The sequence below is a fragment of the Crinia signifera genome, chromosome 6, assembly GCF_055691185.1.
Source record: "Crinia signifera chromosome 6, ASM5569118v1, whole genome shotgun sequence".
In the NCBI taxonomy this organism is placed as follows: Eukaryota; Metazoa; Chordata; class Amphibia; order Anura; family Myobatrachidae; genus Crinia; species Crinia signifera.
The window spans coordinates 195,403,696-195,425,915 of NC_139222.1; the positions used below are offsets into that span (position 1 = coordinate 195,403,696).

General features: G+C 41.1%; 1 protein-coding gene across 5 annotated transcripts in view; it reads left to right on the forward strand.

Annotated features, from left to right (window-relative positions):
* The window catches only part of PSD (pleckstrin and Sec7 domain containing), a 325,459-nt gene that overhangs the window by 275,156 nt on the left and 28,083 nt on the right, over window positions 1–22,220 (forward strand). For all 5 annotated transcript variants that reach the window (XM_083148518.1, XM_083148517.1, XM_083148521.1 and 2 more), the window contains 4 exons: window positions 8,936–9,114; window positions 15,826–15,896; window positions 18,624–18,781; window positions 21,674–21,818. In XM_083148518.1, coding sequence (XP_083004644.1) covers window positions 8,936–9,114; window positions 15,826–15,896; window positions 18,624–18,781; window positions 21,674–21,818 — 553 coding nt within the window. The remainder of the gene's footprint in view (window positions 1–8,935; window positions 9,115–15,825; window positions 15,897–18,623; window positions 18,782–21,673; window positions 21,819–22,220) is intronic.

The following is a 22,220-nucleotide window of genomic DNA, read 5'->3' on the forward strand; positions in this document are numbered from 1 at the left end:
TGAGTGAAGGATAAATTATAAATATTAGAATTTAGTGAGTGAACAAAAGATAGTGCTGATTCTGAATCCCCATTCCAAATTATAATCAGGTCATCTATGTAACGGCCATAGAAGACCAGGTTCGCCGCCCAGCTGCTCCCCCACACGTGGGTCTCCTCCACCTCTCCCACGTATAGGTTTGCATAGCTGGGCGCAAACCTGGTCCCCATGGCCGTTCCCATAGTCTGTAAATAATAGTCACCGTGAAAAGTAAAATAATTGTGAGTGAGAATGAATTTTATGCTGTCCAGAATAAATTGCCTATGTCCCGGCTCTAGGCCACCATCAAGAGACAGTTTTCTTTGAATCACTTCACATCCCAATTGATGTGGGATGTGTGTGTATAATGCATTCACATCTAGAGTAAGGAAGGCATAGCCTTCCTTCCATTTTAAATCTTGAATTTTTAGAAGTAAATCTGCAGTATCTCTGATGTATGACCTAAGAGCCGGGACATAGGGTTGCAGGTGATAATCTACATATTGAGATAAATTTGCTGTGAGGGAACTGACACCAGATACTATGGGACGCCCGGGAGGTGATGTGAGTGATTTATGGATTTTTGGGAGAAAATAAAAAGTGGGAGTGATAGGGTGTGCAGGTAACAAGAATCTGTGTTCTTCCTTGGACGTGACTCCCGAATAAAGGGCTTGTTCAAGTAATATTTTCAGTTGGTAAAGAAATTCCTGTGTGGGATCTTTTTTGTTTAATTTTGTATAAAATTTGATGTCCTGTAGTTGTCTCAAGGACTCTTCTAAATAATATTGTTTGTCCATTAGGACAACCCCCCCCCCCTTGTCGGCCTGTTTTATTATAATTTGTTTGTCTTGTTGTAAATTCTTTAGGGCTTCTTTTTCTTTTTTTGTCAAATTAGATGTATGGTAAGTCTTGGTCTGTTCTTTTATGCAAAGCTCTTTAAAGTCTTCAAGTGTAATTCTGTAAAAAGACTCAATACTTGAGCTCTTTGCATTGATTGGAAAAAATTCTGATTTTAAATGAAACGGAGTTGGTAATGATTTTTTAATGTCAAATATAGGTATTTGGTCAACGTTTATATGATTATTTTCCCATAATTCCTCTAAACTTTTTAATATTGGATCATCTGTCCTGTCTAGTACAATTTCAATGGGGCCATCTTTTGTAGAAATAGTTGTATTTTTTTTGTGCGAAATATCTTTTACGACACAATGTGCGCACGAATCTATTCAATTCTACAAATAAGTCGAATATATTGGGTTGACTTGTGGGACTAAATTTTAGTCCTTTTTGTAGAACAGAAAGATGGTTCTCATTTAGTTGTTTGCTAGACAGGTTGAAGACGCATTGAATTTTACTAGTTAATAGGGGTGTCTTTGATTTCTTTTTGAGGCGTTTGCCTCCTCGTTTTCCCCTATACTTCCTTCTCTGCGCCTTTTTGGGGAGTCTCGGTTCGTTTGAGAGGGATGTCCGAGATCCCATCTTGTCGTCTTTGGGCGTGCCCCCAAAAAAGATGTCGTTGTTGTATTATAATGATCTAATTTTTCTAGATCATTTTCTTTTTCTTTTGGAAATCTTTTTTGATGGTGATAGGAACTATCATTATGACTTCTATTTTGATAATCGCGTCTATTATAATTGTGAGGTGAAGAATAACTTTTCTTTGGGAGTCTTTCTACAGGTCTTAGATGGTATCTCCTGTTTTCTGTTTTCTCTGTATTGTTATTGGAATAAATATTCTCCTTTTGTCTTCTATACGTTCTTACACTATCGTTCTGGTAATCATAGAGATCCCGTTTAAATTTTCTTTGTTTGGTGAATGCTAGATCTTTTTCAAATTTTAAAATCCTTTCATTTATTGATTTATCTTTTTCTATAAATGCACCCTCTGTCTTATGTTTGTCTAGAGATTTTTTTGTTTCCTCTATATCTTTCTCCAATTGATTAACTTTAGACATCCTGTATTTAATTATCAGTCTCATCAAAGAGAATGAGCATGAGTCAAGCAACTGGTCCCACTCTGATTGGTATTCTATATCATCCTGGAAGATAGAATTTTTGAGGATCCGAAGCCCTCTTGGGATCATTTTTTTCTCGACATAGTGCTCGAGATTTGTGGCATCTAACCAGTTCCTCGACTCAGCTTTCATTAAATCTTCGATTTTACACAAATCTTTGAACCAATCATTTGTCTCAAAACGAGAATCAACCATTTTATCATCTGTCCATTGTGACATATAATTCTGTCTCCTGTCTTTCCTTTCATAAAAATTAGAAAAACAGCTCATAATTGCTGCTACACACTTGACTAATTCAAAAAGAGAAAAAAATACGTGGAAGTGTGTGTTGCGCAATTAATGGCAGCTGACACAGGGTTTTGTCACGAACCCAAAAAGATATAGAAATAAAAATATGGTTTTGTGTCAGCGCCTGCTGCTTTAATAATTCATAACACGGTTCTCTTGAAAATATATATAATTTTTAATTATAAAAAAGAAATAGATCAATTATCACATATAATTACACATATAAATTACATCTACTTAAAAAATAAAAAATGAATGAAAAATGAATAAAAGTTATTGTGAATCAATTGACCATATATGGCTTTTTATATTTTTGTGAGTAATTCACACAGTCCCGAAGTGGGGGTAAATAATTGCTGGTGTTTTATATTACCATCCTTTGGCGCTTGTTGTGATTGCCAATTCAGTTCGTTTGTGACGACAATAGGGTTCGATTTGCCTTATAATTTCAAAGGCTCAAGGGTCCTGAATCGACTGTCTTCCTTTCCTTTTTCCTTGGAGAATTAGGGAAACTTGATAACCCAAAACATGGAATGTCCAAGATGATTTTTTGGAAGGTGGACGTCTCAGGATAAGTAGTAGAACCAGGTCACATATAGAATAGGGATGGATTCAGCAATAAAGGGATCGCTCAACGCGTTTCTCTGGAACCTCCAGCTTCCTCAGGAGCAAGTGTGTTTATGGGACTAACTGTCCTGGGTTTATATACCCACATGGTTCATTAGCTTAATTGATTCACATGTGTGTTCACAAAAAATAATAAACTAATAAAATCAGAGAACCGTGTGCAATTTAACACATATAAATACCTAAAAATCGCAGGAGACAGATGCTAATTTAATTGTATGAATATTCTCAAAACTATTTAATATAAGACATAAATTTATATATCTTTTTGAATTAGTCAAGTGTGTAGCAGCAATTATGAGCTGTTTTTCTAATTTTTATGAAAGGAAAGACAGGAGACAGAATTATATGTCACAATGGACAGATGATAAAATGGTTGATTCTCGTTTTGAGACAAATGATTGGTTCAAAGATTTGTGTAAAATCGAAGATTTAATGAAAGCTGAGTCGAGGAACTGGTTAGATGCCACAAATCTCGAGCACTATGTCGAGAAAAAAATGATCCCAAGAGGGCTTCGGATCCTCAAAAATTCTATCTTCCAGGATGATATAGAATACCAATCAGAGTGGGACCAGTTGCTTGACTCATGCTCATTCTCTTTGATGAGACTGATAATTAAATACAGGATGTCTAAAGTTAATCAATTGGAGAAAGATATAGAGGAAACAAAAAAATCTCTAGACAAACATAAGACAGAGGGTGCATTTATAGAAAAAGATAAATCAATAAATGAAAGGATTTTAAAATTTGAAAAAGATCTAGCATTCACCAAACAAAGAAAATTTAAACGGGATCTCTATGATTACCAGAACGATAGTGTAAGAACGTATAGAAGACAAAAGGAGAATATTTATTCCAATAACAATACAGAGAAAACAGAAAACAGGAGATACCATCTAAGACCTGTAGAAAGACTCCCAAAGAAAAGTTATTCTTCACCTCACAATTATAATAGACGCGATTATCAAAATAGAAGTCATAATGATAGTTCCTATCACCATCAAAAAAGATTTCCAAAAGAAAAAGAAAATGATCTAGAAAAATTAGATCATTATAATACAACAACGACATCTTTTTTGGGGGCACGCCCAAAGACGACAAGATGGGATCTCGGACATCCCTCTCAAACGAACCGAGACTCCCCAAAAAGGCGCAGAGAAGGAAGTATAGGGGAAAACGAGGAGGCAAACGCCTCAAAAAGAAATCAAAGACACCCCTATTAACTAGTAAAATTCAATGCGTCTTCAACCTGTCTAGCAAACAACTAAATGAGAACCATCTTTCTGTTCTACAAAAAGGACTAAAATTTAGTCCCACAAGTCAACCCAATATATTCGACTTATTTGTAGAATTGAATAGATTCGTGCGCACATTGTGTCGTAAAAGATATTTCGCACAAAAAAATACAACTATTTCTACAAAAGATGGCCCCATTGAAATTGTACTAGACAGGACAGATGATCCAATATTAAAAAGTTTAGAGGAATTATGGGAAAATAATCATATAAACGTTGACCAAATACCTATATTTGACATTAAAAAATCATTACCAACTCCGTTTCATTTAAAATCAGAATTTTTTCCAATCAATGCAAAGAGCTCAAGTATTGAGTCTTTTTACAGAATTACACTTGAAGACTTTAAAGAGCTTTGCATAAAAGAACAGACCAAGACTTACCATACATCTAATTTGACAAAAAAAGAAAAAGAAGCCCTAAAGAATTTACAACAAGACAAACAAATTATAATAAAACAGGCCTTGAGTCCAACTACAGGACATCAAATTTTATACAAAATTAAACAAAAAAGATCCCACACAGGAATTTCTTTACCAACTGAAAATATTACTTGAACAAGCCCTTTATTCGGGAGTCACGTCCAAGGAAGAACACAGATTCTTGTTACCTGCACACCCTATCACTCCCACTTTTTATTTTCTCCCAAAAATCCATAAATCACTCACATCACCTCCCGGGCGTCCCATAGTATCTGGTGTCAGTTCCCTCACAGCAAATTTATCTCAATATGTAGATTATCACCTGCAACCCTATGTCCCGGCTCTTAGGTCATACATCAGAGATACTGCAGATTTACTTCTAAAAATTCAAGATTTAAAATGGAAGGAAGGCTATGCCTTCCTTACTCTAGATGTGAATGCATTATACACACACATCCCACATCAATTGGGATGTGAAGTGATTCAAAGAAAACTGTCTCTTGATGGTGGCCTAGAGCCGGGACATAGGCAATTTATTCTGGACAGCATAAAATTCATTCTCACTCACAATTATTTTACTTTTCACGGTGACTATTATTTACAGACTATGGGAACGGCCATGGGGACCAGGTTTGCGCCCAGCTATGCAAACCTATACGTGGGAGAGGTGGAGGAGACCCACGTGTGGGGGAGCAGCTGGGCGGCGAACCTGGTCTTCTATGGCCGTTACATAGATGACCTGATTATAATTTGGAATGGGGATTCAGAATCAGCACTATCTTTTGTTCACTCACTAAATTCTAATATTTATAATTTATCCTTCACTCATTCATATAGTCAAGTCTCTGTCGACTTCTTGGACGTGACTCTCGAAATTGAAAATAATAGGATTATATCCTCTAATTATGTCAAGCCAGTAAACACCAATTCCTATATACATTATAAAAGTGCCCATTTTAAACCCTGGAAGAGTAATATTCCGAAAGGACAATTTATGCGTCTTCGGCGCAATTGTACCAATAAAGAACGGTTTATAGAGCAAGCAGAGACTATGTCTGATTCTTTTAAAGAAAGAGACTATCCTGAAGACCTTATTAGTAAGGCCTTCCAAGAAGTTCTTGAGATGGACCGTAAAGATCTTTTAATACCAAAAAATAAAAAGAAAAAGAACATTACACAGAATACAAAAGATGATGACGAAAAAAATGAGGTAAATAGAGAATTTGCCTTCATCAGTAAATTCAATAATCGTTCCACAGAAATTAAGAACATTATTTATAAAAACTATAGAGTCCTACATCAAGACAAAATTCTGTCTAAAATGATCCCTAAGAAACCGGTGATCATCCATAAAAAGAACAAAACATTAAAAACATTACTTGCTCCTAGTCACCTTAAAAAAGAAACAGTTGGCATAATGAAAGATGAACATCTAAATTGGTTACCCGAAAAACCTAAGGGCTGCCACAAATGTGGAAAAAATAAATGTTTAATGTGCGGACATGTTATAGATAATAATACTTTATCCACCATTTTTGTTCTAGACCCCCCATATATCCCCAAATCCTTCATAAATTGCAATTCCTCTTATATAATTTATTTGCTTTATTGTAGCTGTAAATTACCCTATATAGGTAGGACTACTCGGTCCCTAAGAGTAAGATTTATGGAGCATCGTCGAAATATACTTAAAGGTTTCCAAAATCATAGTGTGTCAAGACACTATCTGACACACCATAAATCGGACCCCAAATGTTTGTCTATAGTGGGCTTAGAATACATATCTCATACGTCTCGAGGAGGCGACAGATTTAACACTTTATGTAAAAGAGAAATTTATTGGACATTGAGGTTCAATTCTCTACACCCTGAAGGTCTAAATGAGACAATTGAATTGAACACAGCTTTGTAAAAAGATCATGATACAATAATATTACTCTTTGGGCTTCCCCCCCCCCCCCCCCCCCCAATAAAACACCTTTCCCTTCATATTCATATTTTATTTTATTTTATTTTATTTCAATTTCATTTTATTTTAGTTTTCATTTATTTCATTTTTTCATTTTCCATTTTTTATTCATTTTTTATTTTTTATTTATTATTATTTATTATTTTTTATTTATCATTGTTTTTTTGTTTTTTTGTTTTTTTGTTTTATTGATTCATCCATCTACTTGGTATTCATTAATATCATAATAATTTTTTCGATCTCCCCCCCCCCCCCCCTCCCCCCCTTTTTTTGAGTTTCTTATGGGAAATGATATTATAATCTTTATAAAAACCTCTCAAAAAAATGTATTGTTGTTTGGATAACAAACAACTGCTTTATTGTGTGTGAAGCAGTTGTTTTGATATTTCATTAATGCACCTTATCTATCGATTCTTAAGAATAAATTTGAATATACTATTTGACAAGTGTCAATAAATTAGTAAATAAGTCTCTATGCGATAATATACTATGTCATCCTTCTTTATTAGAAAATACTAAAGAATTTCATCATATGTTTGTTCCCTGTTTCCACGATATCGAAAAGTTTTATTATTGATTATATTTAAAAATACTTGGTTATATATAAAAACAGTACATATTCAGATATGCAGCGGTGGTAAGGGACTTAGTGGGATGCCACCATGGCAACCAGTCTCTGGCGCGTCGTCGTCATGACGACGCAGAAAGCATCGGAGTTGACCAGTACGTTGAGCGCGGTGACGTGAGGTATAAGCTGCGTGTACAGGCACGCAGCGCCTGACGAATATCCGGGTAAGACGTCTGTTCCCTCTGATGTAATCTGAAATGCACGGCACGTTCGGTTACGTCTCATCACGTGATCGAGCGTTGCCGAGCAACACCAGAGACGCCGGGGGAGGAGTGGAGGGACGCGCTCTCTGTCTTAACTGCTGATACCGGCAATCGGCACCAGACTGAGGCGAAAAACCTCCAGACCCTGCTGGCCTAGTCCACAACTAACCGCTGCATGCCAGGTATGTTTCTGTATAATTGGGCTTTTGTGCTTATTTCATATTGAAGACCACGAATAGACCCACTTCCGGGTCACGTGATCGCTATATCCATGAACAAATATAAATTTATGTCTTATATTAAATAGTTTTGAGAATATTCATACAATTAAATTAGCATCTGTCTCCTGCGATTTTTAGGTATTTATATGTGTTAAATTGCACACGGTTCTCTGATTTTATTAGTTTATTATTTTTTGTGAACACACATGTGAATCAATTAAGCTAATGAACCATGTGGGTATATAAACCCAGGACAGTTAGTCCCATAAACACACTTGCTCCTGAGGAAGCTGGAGGTTCCAGAGAAACGCGTTGAGCGATCCCTTTATTGCTGAATCCATCCCTATTCTATATGTGACCTGGTTCTACTACTTATCCTGAGACGTCCACCTTCCAAAAAATCATCTTGGACATTCCATGTTTTGGGTTATCAAGTTTCCCTAATTCTCCAAGGAAAAAGGAAAGGAAGACAGTCGATTCAGGACCCTTGAGCCTTTGAAATTATAAGGCAAATCGAACCCTATTGTCGTCACAAACGAACTGAATTGGCAATCACAACAAGCGCCAAAGGATGGTAATATAAAACACCAGCAATTATTTACCCCCACTTCGGGACTGTGTGAATTACTCACAAAAATATAAAAAGCCATATATGGTCAATTGATTCACAATAACTTTTATTCATTTTTCATTCATTTTTTATTTTTTAAGTAGATGTAATTTATATGTGTAATTATATGTGATAATTGATCTATTTCTTTTTTATAATTAAAAATTATATATATTTTCAAGAGAACCGTGTTATGAATTATTAAAGCAGCAGGCGCTGACACAAAACCATATTTTTATTTCTATATCTTTTTGGGTTCGTGACAAAACCCTGTGTCAGCTGCCATTAATTGCGCAACACACACTTCCAGGTGTAGTGGTTAGCATTACTACCTCACAGCACTGATATCATGGGTTTGATTCCCACCATGGCTCTAACTGTGCGGAGTTTGTATATTCTCCCCGTGCTTGCGTGGGTTTCCTCCCACAATCCAAAAATATATTGGTAGGTTATTTGGCTTCTAACAAAATTAACCCTAGAATGTCTGTGTGCGCGTGTACATGTGGTAGGGAATATAGATTGTAAGCTCCTCTGGGTCAGGGACTGCTGTGAGTGTTCACATATTTTCAGCAAAGCGCTGCGGAATATGTGTGCGCTATATAAGAAACTGTTAATAAGAGTTTATTTTTCCCCGGCAGAGATGAAGAGGAGCTCAGGAGATCACTTTCAGAACTTGCGGACCCCAACCCTAAATCCATAAAGCGTATTAATAGCTGTGGGAAACCATTCCTTGACTTCTCCCAAGACCCCAATATCACCACATACAAGTATGGAGTTCTGGTACGCAAAATCCATGCAGATCCTGACTGCAAAAAAAGTGAGTATAATGGCAGATAGCTTGGCCTAATGCCTGCATCCGGTGCATATCCTACATGTATTCTCTCTTCTGCTTTTCACTAATTCCATACTTGTAAGGTGCTCCTAATGTACTTCTTATGTAACATAGCAGAAATCAAAACCCTCTGCAGTCATTTTACTTATGAAATTTTTATTTCTACCAATAATTATAATATTATTTCTTAGCAACACCATTCAGTTACATTTCAGTATTGTATGTAAAATCAAATAAATGATAATAGTAAACATCAATGAAAGAAAACATACGCATAACCAGTTGTGTAACTAGGTCCCACGTTTTCGTGCCCCCCCCCCATTTGTAGTAGGCGGGGCTCTTGCATGGCAAAAAGGGGTGCGGCCAAACATTATACCACACACCATAATGCCTATTGCACATATTAGCGAACTTCATAATACCCATTACATATAAAGCCACATGATGCCCATTACATACTATATAACAAACCATAATGCCCATATTTGACACATAAGTGCCACTTACCTTGGCACTTGGTTCGATGCCAAGGTGGGCTAAAATAGTTTGTTGCCAAGGGGGACTGCAATTGCTCGTTGCCAAGGTGGGCTGAAATTGCTTGTTGCCAAGGTGGGCTGAAATTGCTCATTGCCAAGGGGTACTGAGCTTTCTCATTGCCAAAATGTACTGAATTTGCTCGTTGCCAAGGGGAGGGTGATCCAGACAATTTTATAAGTGGAAACCCTCTAGCGCTTAAACATGAACAATCGTACTTCCCTTAGTAGGTTTAAGCGCTAGAGGGTTTCCACTTATAAAATTGTCTGGATCTATGTTTTTGGGGGAGTGGTGACTCCTCAATAAGTGTTTGAAACTCACCAGCAGCTGCGCCCGAGGGTGATCCAATTACCAATTTTGTTGTAAGGGGAGGGTGATATCCTGCAACAGCCGGGCAGAGAGAGCGTTGCGCTGCCCGGCTGTCCGCCAATATTTTCAAGTCTCCCGCTGGACCACGAGCCAATAGCAGTCCAGCAGCTGCCAATGCCGCTTCTGATTGGCTGCTGGACTGCAAGCGCCTATTGGCTTGCAGTCCAGCGGGAGACCTGAATTTGTGTCCTGACTCCTGCGCCGCCCGGACGTGGCTTACACAGCTGATATTGTGAACCACGGCCAGGTGGCACAGGAGTTAGGACCCAGGAGACAGCGAGCGGACGAGCGTTGGCAGAGTTTGACCTGTGTACTTTTAGTGCCCGGAGCTCGTGCTACGCCCCCTGCCCATAACTACTGCACTATAGATTGTAATGTGTCTTCTCTCTGCTCATTATTATAAACACTCCCATTGGCAGTGTATCGCTATGTTTACTCTGTAATGGCTTACATCAGTCTTCCATGAAGTTTCATTGTACAGAACTTTTTGTTGTCCCCTATATGGAGGCAACACAGCAAGAAATTATGGTACTTGTGTAGTTTCACGGCGCCACAGCGCGCACAGTGAAACTTTGAAACTTGGCAGTCTGCCAGACTCTGTGTTTACTGTGCGCGTGCCGCTCTAGCTGTTCTCAGCGCAGCGCGTGGCTGCTTTCCTTATGTAAGCTACGTTATCAGCATAGCGCTGGCAGCAGCAGTGCACCCAGCGCTGACAGGTCACTATGGTACTTGTAGTTCCACAGTGAAATAGGCAGTCCTGCGCACCGCTGACAACCCGGCAATTTAGACTCCTGCGCACCGCTGACAACCCGGCAACTTAGACGCTAAAGCGTCTAAATCCAGAGACTCTCTGAACCGGACACCCCGGCAATTTAGAAGTCTAGATTTAGACGTCTAAATCCAGACTCCCTGCAAACCGCTAAGATGGGGGCATCTAAATTTAGACACTAAAGCCTCTAAATTTAGTAGGGTCTAGGGGTACACTATTAAACCTGTTCACAATGACACTAGTCACGCTGTCAACCTTGTTAATTCCACTATCCACGCCAACCTGAAGCGTGGCGAGCGCAGCGAGCCAGCGAGGGGCGGCGGTACGCGTCCTACGACCTTTTCATACCCCCACTATCCATGTCGGCGTGGAGTTGATTTTATAATGTGTGGCGAGCGCAGCGAGCCACCGAGACCGAAGCGTGGCGAGTGCAGCGAGCCCTGTGAGGGGATGCAGATACCTTCACAGGTATCCGCGTCCCCTCGCGGGCTTCACAGGTATCTGCGTCCCCTCGCGGGCTTCACAGGTATCCACGTGCGCTCACCACGCTTCAGGCTCGGTGGCTCGCTGCGCTCGCTACACTTTATAAAATCAACTTCACGCCGATGTGGATAGTGGGGGTATGAAAAGGTCGTAGGACGCGTACCGCCGCCTCTCGCGGGCTAGCTGCGCTCGCCACGCTTCAGGTTGACGTGGATAGTGGAATTAACAAGGTTGACAGCTGTTACGTCGACTAGTGTCATTGTGAACAGGTTTAATAGTGTACCCCTAGACCCTACTAAATTTAGAGGCATCTTAGCGGTTTGCAGGGAGTCTGGATTTAGACGTCTAAATCTAGACTTCTAAATTGCCGGGGTGTCCGGTTCAGGGAGTCTCTGGATTTAGACGCTTTATCGTCTAAATTGCCGGGTTGTCAGCGGTGCGCAGGAGTCTAAATTGCCAGGTTGTCAGCGGTGCGCAGGACTGCCTATTTCACTGTGGAACTACAAGTACTACAGTGATCTGTCAGCGCTAGGTGCACTGCTGCTGCCCAGCGCTACGCTGATAACGTAGCTTACATAAGGAAAGCAGCCACGCGCTGCGCTGAGAACAGCTAGAGCGGCATGCGCACAGTTAAACAGAGCGTCTGGCAGGCTGCCAAGTTTCAGACACAGACTGTGCGCGCGGTGGCGCCTTGAAACTACACAAGTACCGAAATTATCATTCATTAAGCATATCATTGTCAATACATTAACTTATACTTCTTTATTAAAATCCAATTAATTAAAGTGAGCAAAGTATAAAAGGAGAAAGCGCACATATTGATGGACTAAGCTAAGCCTAATTAGTAGCGTTGCTAGTGCAGGACAGGTATTGTAGTGTGGCTAGTGCAGGACAGGTGTTGCAGTGTGGCTAGTGCAGGACAGGTGTTGTAGTGTGGCTAGTGCAGGACAGCTATTGTAGTGTGGCTAGTGCAGGACGAGTGTTGTAGTGTGGCTAGTGTAGGACAGCTATTGTAGTGTGGCTAGTGCAGGACAAGTGTTGTAGTGTGGCTAGTGCAGGACAGGTGTTGCAGTGTGGCTAGTGCAGGACAGCTGTTGCAGTGTGACTAGTGCAGGACTGGTGTTGTAGTGTTGCTAGTGCAGGACAGGTATTGTAGTGTGGCTAGTGCAGGACAGGTGTTGCAGTGTGGCTAGTGCAGGACAGGTGTTGTAGTGTGGCTAGTGCAGGACAGCTATTGTAGTGTGGCTAGTGCAGGACAAGTGTTGTAGTGTGGCTAGTGTAGGACAGCTATTGTAGTGTGGCTAGTGCAGGACAAGTGTTGTAGTGTGGCTAGTGCAGGACAGGTGTTGCAGTGTGGCTAGTGCAGGACAGGTGTTGCAGTGTGGCTAGTGCAGGACAGCTGTTGCAGTGTGACTAGTGCAGGACTGGTGTTGTAGTGTGGCTAGTGCAGGACAGGTGTTGTAGTGTGGCTAGTGCAGGACAGGTGTTGGAGTGTGGCTAGTGCAGGACAGGTGTTGCAGTGTGGCTAGTGCAGGACAGCTGTTGCAGTGTGACTAGTGCAGGACAGCTGTTGTAGTGTGGCTAGTGCAGGACAGCTGTTGTAGTGTGGCTAGTGCAGGACAGCTGTTGTAGTGTGGCTAGTGCAGGACAGCTGTTGTAGTGTGGCTAGTGCAGGACAGCTGTTGTAGTGTGGCTAGTGCAGGACAGCTGTTGTAGTGTGGCTAGTGAAGGACAGCTGTTGTAGTGTGGCTAGTGCGGGACAGCTGTTGTAGTGTGACTGTAGCTGGTGTTTTGGTATGGCTAGTGCGCTAGCTAATAGTGTGGCTAGTGCAGGGCAGGTGTTGTAGTAAGGCTATAGCTGATGTTGTACTGTGGCTAGTGCAATACAGGTGGTCTATTGTGGCTATAGCTTCTGCTGTAGTGTGGCTAGTGCAGAACAGGTGTGGTAATGTGGCTAGTGCAGCAAAGGTGTTGTAGTGTGGCTTTAGTTGGTGTGGTGTGGCTAGTTGCAGCACAGGTGATAACAGGAAAAAATAGAGCGCAGAATGTCCGGCTCTGCAGCATTGAAATCGAATAGAAAAAATAGACTGTGCAGGCAAGACAGTACTATTTAGTCCAAATCAAATGCGTTTGCCTTGCCATGTGATTCAATATTGATTCAATCCCGATCGAATCGGTATCGAATAGCAAGGCAATCTCATCGTGTGTACACCATACTTGCCTACCAGACCTTCTCCATGCGGGAGAAAATGCTCTGTTCCTGGGCTTCCCTGGTAATGTAGGATTGCCATCACCTGTGGGGAGCTAGGTACCGTATATACTCGAGTATAAGTCGACCCGAATATAAGCCGATGCACCTAATTTTACAACAAAAACTGGGAAAACGTATTGGCTCAAGTGGGACCCTCACTCGAGTATAAGCCGAGAGGGGCTTTTTCAGCATAAAAAATGTTCTGAAAAAGTAGGCTTATACTCGAGTATATATGGTAATTGATAAGAAAGGTGTTTCACCACAGGTGTTGGCAATCTTACATTACCAGGGAAGTCCAGGAACAGAGCATTTTCTCCCTCATGGAGAGGGTCAAGTAGGCAATTATGGACTGTACACCATGGTCGCCTACCTGACCCTCTCCTTCAGGGAGAAAATGCTCTGTTCCTGGGCTTCCCATGTAATTTAAAGGGATAGTATGGCAATAACCCTAATTATATATATATATATATATATATATATATATATATATATATATATATGTTAAGACACAAATTACATTCATTTAGGCAGTAGGTAATGCACATACAGTATGCACACAAACACACAGTTCTATTGAGCACATTAAAGTATGTATAGCACAGTTCAGTACTAGTTAACCAGTAAATCACGAGTGGCACAATGTCATGATGGGCCACCAGTGTTGGAAACGGGTATACCGGTGTGTCTAGCTTCAATATATCATTTATATATTATACATCGGCTTCAGGCCAAGTGCTTTGCTCAGCTACCATCGGCACACTTTACTATTCCCATTCAGATTCCATGTGGATGGTAAAGCCTGAAATAGTCCAAAAAAAGGGAAAAAATCATGAAAAACGCATGTCGAACTTTTGCTTGTGTCAACCATTTGTCAATGTCGCCCTACTGAGCGTCGAACTTTTGGTGTCGACCTACTGGCTGTCGGACTGGACATGGTCTGTGAGCCATCTGGATCCCCAGACAGGGGCATCTTCAAGTCAGACTTCAAACCAGGAATTCTTCCTTTTCATTATGTACTTGTGTATGTGTTCGGCCGGTGTCATATAACTAAAGCGTAATAATAATTGATTATTTGCAACTCTGCACGTAGCAAACATGATAACTGATAACTGATAACCCTTATGATACCTGCACAGACTATGAGAAACGTTGCACAACAATGATGGGTGATCCTAGGAGGTGGCTAGTGGTGCAAATAAGAATGATTCGCTCATTGAGTGTCTTATGGGAGTGCCATAGGCATGTCAGTCTAAGTCATAGTTGCCTTCCCTCCTGCATTCTGCAGGAGACTCCCTGAAATAACACCAATCTCCCTCTCTCCCTCATTAGTTTACCAATCTCCCTCATTTCACCTAGCCCACATTACATGGTTACATTTTTGGGGAAAAAAGGATTGAGAGATAGATACATTTACATTGAATCATCAGCACCATTTCCCAGCACTTTACCAAGTATAGTAGCTCCTTCTAGCTGCTTTGGGGGCATATAAGTCATTTTAAAAGATTCCTCTCAGATGTAGCAGTACACACCCACGCTTCTTGATGCCTCTTTGACAATCTCTTTTCACAATCTCTCCATATTTGGAACTAGACATGCTCTTTGGGTGGAGCATGACACGGCCCCTCAATGAGGCGCTGCGCAAAATTCTCCTACTAATTCTAATCTCCCTCAAACTAGTTTTCAAAAGTAGGCAAGTATGGTCTAAGTAGCTGTGTGCCCAGGCACAAGCAGAGGATGCCATGGTCAGGCAGAGAAATTGCATCTGCCATAGGGCTGGTGTATTTTTACTAGTGTTACATATGTTGGAATGCACCAATAATAGTACAACGTACAGGTGCACTATAGGTGGTTGTCTGTGTCCTTGCACATGTGATTGCATTGTACACAACGCAAGGCGTTTGTAACTCGCAGATGGGTGACTGCCCATAGACATTTCCATGTGTGCTTTTGCATGCTATCAGAATCCGCCCCTTATGGCAGCCACGTCATACTTTCTATGCACTACTGACACTGTTTTTGCTAAGATAATGTATGACGCTTTGTAGTATTGTAATGTGAACCTAACATTTTGCCACTGAAATATTGAAATACTGAAATATTCATATGGAGAAAGCACTATAGTATTTACATATATGAATAAATCATTTCAGTTGCATATTCTATATTATGCATGATAATAGATGACAGAATTGGAAAGTTGTTTTCCTATTGTTGTTGAAAACTTGTTCTCGCACAATAAACTGTTATACAATAGATATAGTACCTTTTTTGCCTGTCTGTTTCCTCACAGCTCCCAGAGGAAAGAGGGGCTGGAAAACATTCCATGGGATATTGAAAGGGACGATTCTCTATCTACAAAAGGTAAAGAGCCGTTTCTGTCATTCAGCAATGCATGCAAAACTGCCAACACAATCATGTTCCATGAAGGTGTAGGAATGACACTAGAATGGCCACTTGTAATAGGTAGGAATGGCACTAATATGGACACTTGTGGTAGGTAGGAATCACACTAGTGTGGCTACTTTTAGTAGGTAGGCATAACACTAGTATGGTCACTTGTAGTAGGAGGAATCACACTAGTATGGACACTTGTAGGAAGGAATCACACTAATGTGACAACTTGGTACTCTTTACTTAGAAGGGCGCCCATCGCGGGCATCGCATGTACATTGCATACCATTATAATGGCATGCGATACGACCGATGCGATGCCCGCGATTTTACACAGAAATCCATGTTAAAATGTAAATCGCGTCGGTCGCATCGCATGCGACCAAAAAATCGCATGCGATGCGACCGACGCGATTACCGCGATTTCCCATAGGGAACAATGTTAAATGTCCCAATTGACCCGATTTAACATAGGGAACAATGTTAAATGGCCCACAGAGGCCAAATAGGCACCCTGAAGTGTGAAATGGCCCCCCCAATTGTTAACGCCACCCCACGATCAACGTCAACCCGAAGCGTGGCGAGCGCAGCGGTACGCGTCCTACGACCTTTTCATTCCCCCACTATCCACGTCGGCGTAGAGTTGAGAATAGAAAGTGTGGCGAGCGCAGCGAGCCACCGAGCCCGAAGCGTGGCGAGGGGACGCGGATACCTTCACAGGTATCCGCGTCCCCTCGCGGGCTTCACAGGTGTCCGCGTCCCTTCGCGGGGCTCGCCACGCTTCGCCTATTTGGCCTCTGTGGGCCATTTAACATTGTTCCCTATGTCAAATCGAGTCAATTGGGACAATTAACATTGTTCCCTATGGGAAATCGCGGTAATCGCGTCGGTCGCATCGCATGCGATTTTTTGGTCGCATGCGATGCGACCGACGCGATTTTTTACCTTGCGATGCCCAAGATCAAAATCGTGGGCGCCCTTTTAGGTAAAGAGTACCGACAACTTTTAGTAGGTAGGAATCACACTAGAATGCACACTTGTGTGACAACTTTAGTAGGTAGGAATCACACTGATATGGACACTTGTAGTAGGTAGGAATCATACTAATATGGACACTTGTAGTAGGTAAGAATCACACTAGTGTGGCCACTTTTAGTAGGTAGGAATCACACTAGTATGGAGTCCATACTAGTGTGATTCCTACCTACTACAAGTGTCCATACTAGTGTGATTCCTACCTACTACAAGTGTCCATATGGACACTTGTAGTAGGTTGGAATCACACTAGTAGGGACACTTGTAGTAGGTAGGAATCACACTAGTATGGACGCTTGTAGCAGGTAGGAATCACACTAGTGTGGCCACTTTTAGTAGGTAGGCATAACACTAGTATGGTCACTTGTAGTAGGAGGAATCCCACTAGTATGGACACTTGTAGGAAGGAATCACACTAATGTGACAACTTTTAGTAGGTAGGAATCACACTAGAATGGACACTTGTAGGAAGGAATCACACTTGTGTGACAACTTTAGTAGGTAGGAATCACACTAGCATGGACACTTGTAGGTAGGAATCACACTTGTGTGACAACTTTAGTAGGTAGGAATCACACTGATATGGACACTTGTAGTAGGTAGGAATCATACTAATATGGACACTTGTAGTAGGTAGGAATCACACTAGTGTGGACACTTGTAGTAGGTAGGAATCACACTAGTGTGGCCACTTTTAGTAGGTAGGAATCACACTAGTATGGACACTTGTAGTAGGTAGGAATCACACTAGTATGGACACTTGTAGTAGGTAGGAATCACACTAGTATGGACACTTGTAGTAGGTAGGAATCACACTAGTATGGACACTTGTAGCAGGTAGGAATCACACTAGTGTGGCCACTTTTAGTAGGTAGGCATAACACTAGTAGGGTCACTTGTAATAGATTTCCCCCGATTGCAGTTACTGTCCTCCGTATACTGTATATGACAGGAATGATATGATATGATAGGAATATTCTGAATGGAGAATTATTATTGCTGCTGATATAGTTAACAGTAGGACATTATAAGGTATTAAGTAGAAGAAAATACCTTTTGAATAATAGTATATCTAAAAAAGATTCATATTAAGCTGAAAAAGTGTACTTAGGACTCAGTAAAAAGTGTGCCACACTCACAGATATTTATTTGCATGCCCATAGGGCTCTGTCCAAAAATCTGTGAGTCCTGGGTGAAATCAGACCATGATGGTGGGGAGTTGTAGTGCCGTTTGTGACTAATTACATTGACCCCTTGTTATGTGTCTCAATGTCACAACTATACAAGTTGTGAAATATAATTTCCAAACTTTTTTTTATTGTAGTTTAACATTACAGGTTTATAAAGCAGAGACGCCATAAATCAGTGTTATCCAATGTATGAGTGAGATAGATGACAGGCCTCCGTTTGCTGCTCAAAATGTTGGTACTCTCCTTTCCTATGGATACTGCATTTCCTAACTCCTGCCCTCAATCTCTTTGGCACATTTAGCAGTACTTGCTAACAAATGAATTGCCCCCTTTATCATTGTGACCTTAACATTCGAGCAAAGATAAAATATCCGCTCAGCATGTAGCTTCAAGGCATAACTCTGACACAGCATGCCATCTATTTTCTGTGTGACAGTTGGGGACAGTAATATTCCTGCTGTCTGCATTTTAGGAGGAATATAAACCAGGAAAGCCTATTTCTGAAGAAGACTTGAAAAACGCAATCAGCATACATCATTCTTTGGCTACTAGAGCATCCGACTATAACAAAAGGCCAAATGTCTTCTACCTGCGAACAGCAGACTGGAGAGTGTTCCTTTTTCAAGCCCAGTGAGTCATAATAATGCTTGTAATAAATGTCAGCTCAGTTCTTTAAATGCATGTTTCCAATATACTGCTCATTGATGAATGAATGTGCTTTCCCCAAACTGCATCTCAGGACTCCTTTTTATAAAGCTGTTTAAACCAAATGTTAATAAGCCTGCCTATTTATTCCGCCACTATATTCTCTGCAGGGCTGTGCCCAGGGATGCCAAATTATTTTGTTTTTCTGTTCGCCTACATTAAAGTCAATCATCATAGTAGCTAAGCATATATAAGTATAAGCTTACACAGTGTTGCAGTTACAGCAGTGGTTCCTAAACTGTGTGCCTAGACACCCTGGGGTGCCTCGGGATGGGGGTCCACGACCAAAACAAATTATTTATGCTCAAAGTGATAGGCAAAACCAGTGCTAGTGGCTGCCAATCATAAAAGGTATGGACCATTAGAACCACAGCTATGCGCCCCACCACATAACTGAACCTGAGTATTATTTTATTTATCCACTAGCAAGCCTGCTCGAAGCAAATGCTTCGAAAACTAGTAGATGTAGTTTCATTTGCTGCCATCAAATGAAACCTAGAAACATAGAATTTGACGGCAGATGAGAACCACTTGGCCCATCTAGTCTGCCCCTTTTTTTAAACATGTTACCTCAAACCATATTTGATCCTTATTTTTTTGTAAGGATATCAATATGATTATCCCAAGCATGTTTAAATTGTACTACTGTATTTGCCTCTACCACCTCTGATGGGAGGCTATTCCACTTATCCACTACTCTTTCTGTGAAGTAATTCTTCCTCACATTTCCCCTGAATCTTCCTCCCTCTAGTTTCAGTGCATGTCCTCGTGTTCTGCTGCTCCTCTTCCTGTGAAGAATGTCTCCCACCTGTACCTTCCTTCTCCCCAGTGTCAGTGCATGTCCTTGTGTTCTGCTGCTCCTCTTCCTGTGAAGAATGTCTCCCACCTGCACCTTGTTAAAGCCCTTGATATTATTGAAAGTTTCTATCATGTCCCCCCTTTCCCTTCTCTGCTCCAAAGTATACATATTAAGATCTTTTAGATCTGCGCTATGCAAAGCAATCCTCCCCCTGCCGTCGGCACTGGGCAGGAGGAAAGCCGCTCAGTGTGTATGCACTGAGCGGCTTTCCCCCAGCGATGAACGTGATCATCCCTGTCCATACACGCTGGGCATAGTCGCCCAATGTGTATGGACCTTAACCCTGCTCAAAGCAAATGTTTCCAAAGCTAGTAGATGTAGTTTCACTAGCTGCCAACAGATGGCAGTGTTTCGGAGCCGCGCAAACACTAGACATATATATATATATATATATATATATATATATATATATATATATATATATATATATATTATACACACAGTACTGTATATAAATAAGGAACTTTTTGACTAGATGACTAGAGGTGCCTTGTACAAATGCTGATATTCTAGGGCACCCTGGTCAAGAAAGTTTGGGAACCACTGAGTTACAGCATTGGGGAAGTGCTGAGAGTCCATAGCTGCTTCTCTCCTGTACGGTACTTTATCAAGACTGAGTTGATATCATTACTAATAGGCTTTTTTACATGGGGAATTTCTACAAATGTCAAGGCATTGCAGAAGGTAAGACATATTGGACTTTGCAATGTATAAATCAAGATAAATTGTGTGCAATTCTGCAATACAGAGCTCAGTCACACCTTGCTGGGTAATGAAAGGAGTGCAAACCTAGTACACACTCCACTGAGGGCCCTAAACACTCGTGTCGGAGAGAATACATGCAGGCGGTCAAAAGACCAACCCTGGCATCCTGATAAGGAGAATCTGAACAGGGGCTCATTGCTGGGTGGGCGGAGTGAAAGGGGTATTAGTGATTAAACCCTCTCCCCTTTTGCACAGTACTTTGTAGCTGAAATCCAGATATACTGTAAGCAGTAATTGGTGGCAACATGCAGAAAACAATGCTTTGTAGCTTGTAAGTGGCCAGCGAACGTGTAACGTCCATCTGCCTAAGTACTTTTGTCAGCTGTAAAGACGCTAGCAGATTTCACAGTCAACTCACGTGCATGTTCTCAGCGGGTATCGCTGTGCGGGAAATCCTTTCTGTGGCTTTCCGCATAGTCCTCAGCTTCACATCTCAGCTCGTTTATATGCACTTGCATAGTGGAAGGGAAACCTCTGCTTTCATAGAGAACCTTGTTGGACGAGTTTCAATCAAGAGATAAATGTCATACAGTATAAGCCAGTTTGCATACATATATGTATATGTGTGTGTGACTGTGTGTGTGTGAGTGAGCCTGTTGGCTGCTTCTGTTACATTTTAAATATGTTTATATCTCTCTGTAATCATGACCAAAAGCATTGCTGATTCTGTATGCAAAGCTAGTTCCACTACCTGCAGCAGATTGGGAAGTTGTAGTGTTTGCAGTGCCTGAATAACCAATAGGCTGATTAGGCTGCAGCCTAGGGTACCTGGACTCGAGGGGGCGATGTGCAGGTGACAGACGAGAAATAAAATGATGGCCTAATATATTCCATGCTTGTTAGCTCTCACCCATCCTGATGTACTGTGGGGGTAAAGTTCTTAAGGTGACTGCCAGATTGCTGTGCCAGTGTAACTTACTGATGGAACCATTGTGCTACAGCACCAGCTAGGCAGCCTAAAGCCAATGCCTCCTTCCCACACCACAAGCATTAGATCCTACATGTCATTTGTCTAACACTCATTACGTGCACATGGGCAGTATGATTGGCGAGTCCCTGAGCACTTATACACGTGTGGAGCAGCATTACAAGGGGAGCTACTTGCATATTAGCCTAGGGCATCTGGAACATTTAATAAGGCCCTGAGGGTTTGTACAAAATCTTTTTTTAGAATGATTTTTTTCTTTTCTCAGGAATACAGAACAGATGCATTCGTGGATAACTCGCATCAATGTGGTTGCAGCCATGTTTTCCGCTCCTCCATTCCCAGCTGCAATTGGATCCCATAAGAAATTTAGTCGTCCTCTTCTTCCAAGTGCCATTACTCGCCTATCCCAGGTATTATTGCATCATGTGCCCATTGATTGATGCTTATGTCATCCTATTATTACTATTACATTGTTTGTATTATTTCTACAGAACTATATGCAAACACAAAACCAATTACAATCATAAATTAGTATATGTAACTTATTATGACCAATGTACTAGTAACTTTGTAAAGGTGATTGTCTTCTAATGAGTACTACACAACTGTGTGGCATTACACTTATATAGGTAGAGAGGGTATATCAGCTCCCTGGGAGTGTAGTGGGCATTACATAAAAGATTGTTTGATCGTTTCCTATCATTCATTAGATAAATTACAGCATAGTAACACTAACTCACTGTGGCAGCAGGGTAGTTGTCATTACTATAAACCAGTAGTATAGATTCTATATGCATGCCCAACTGTGTGTG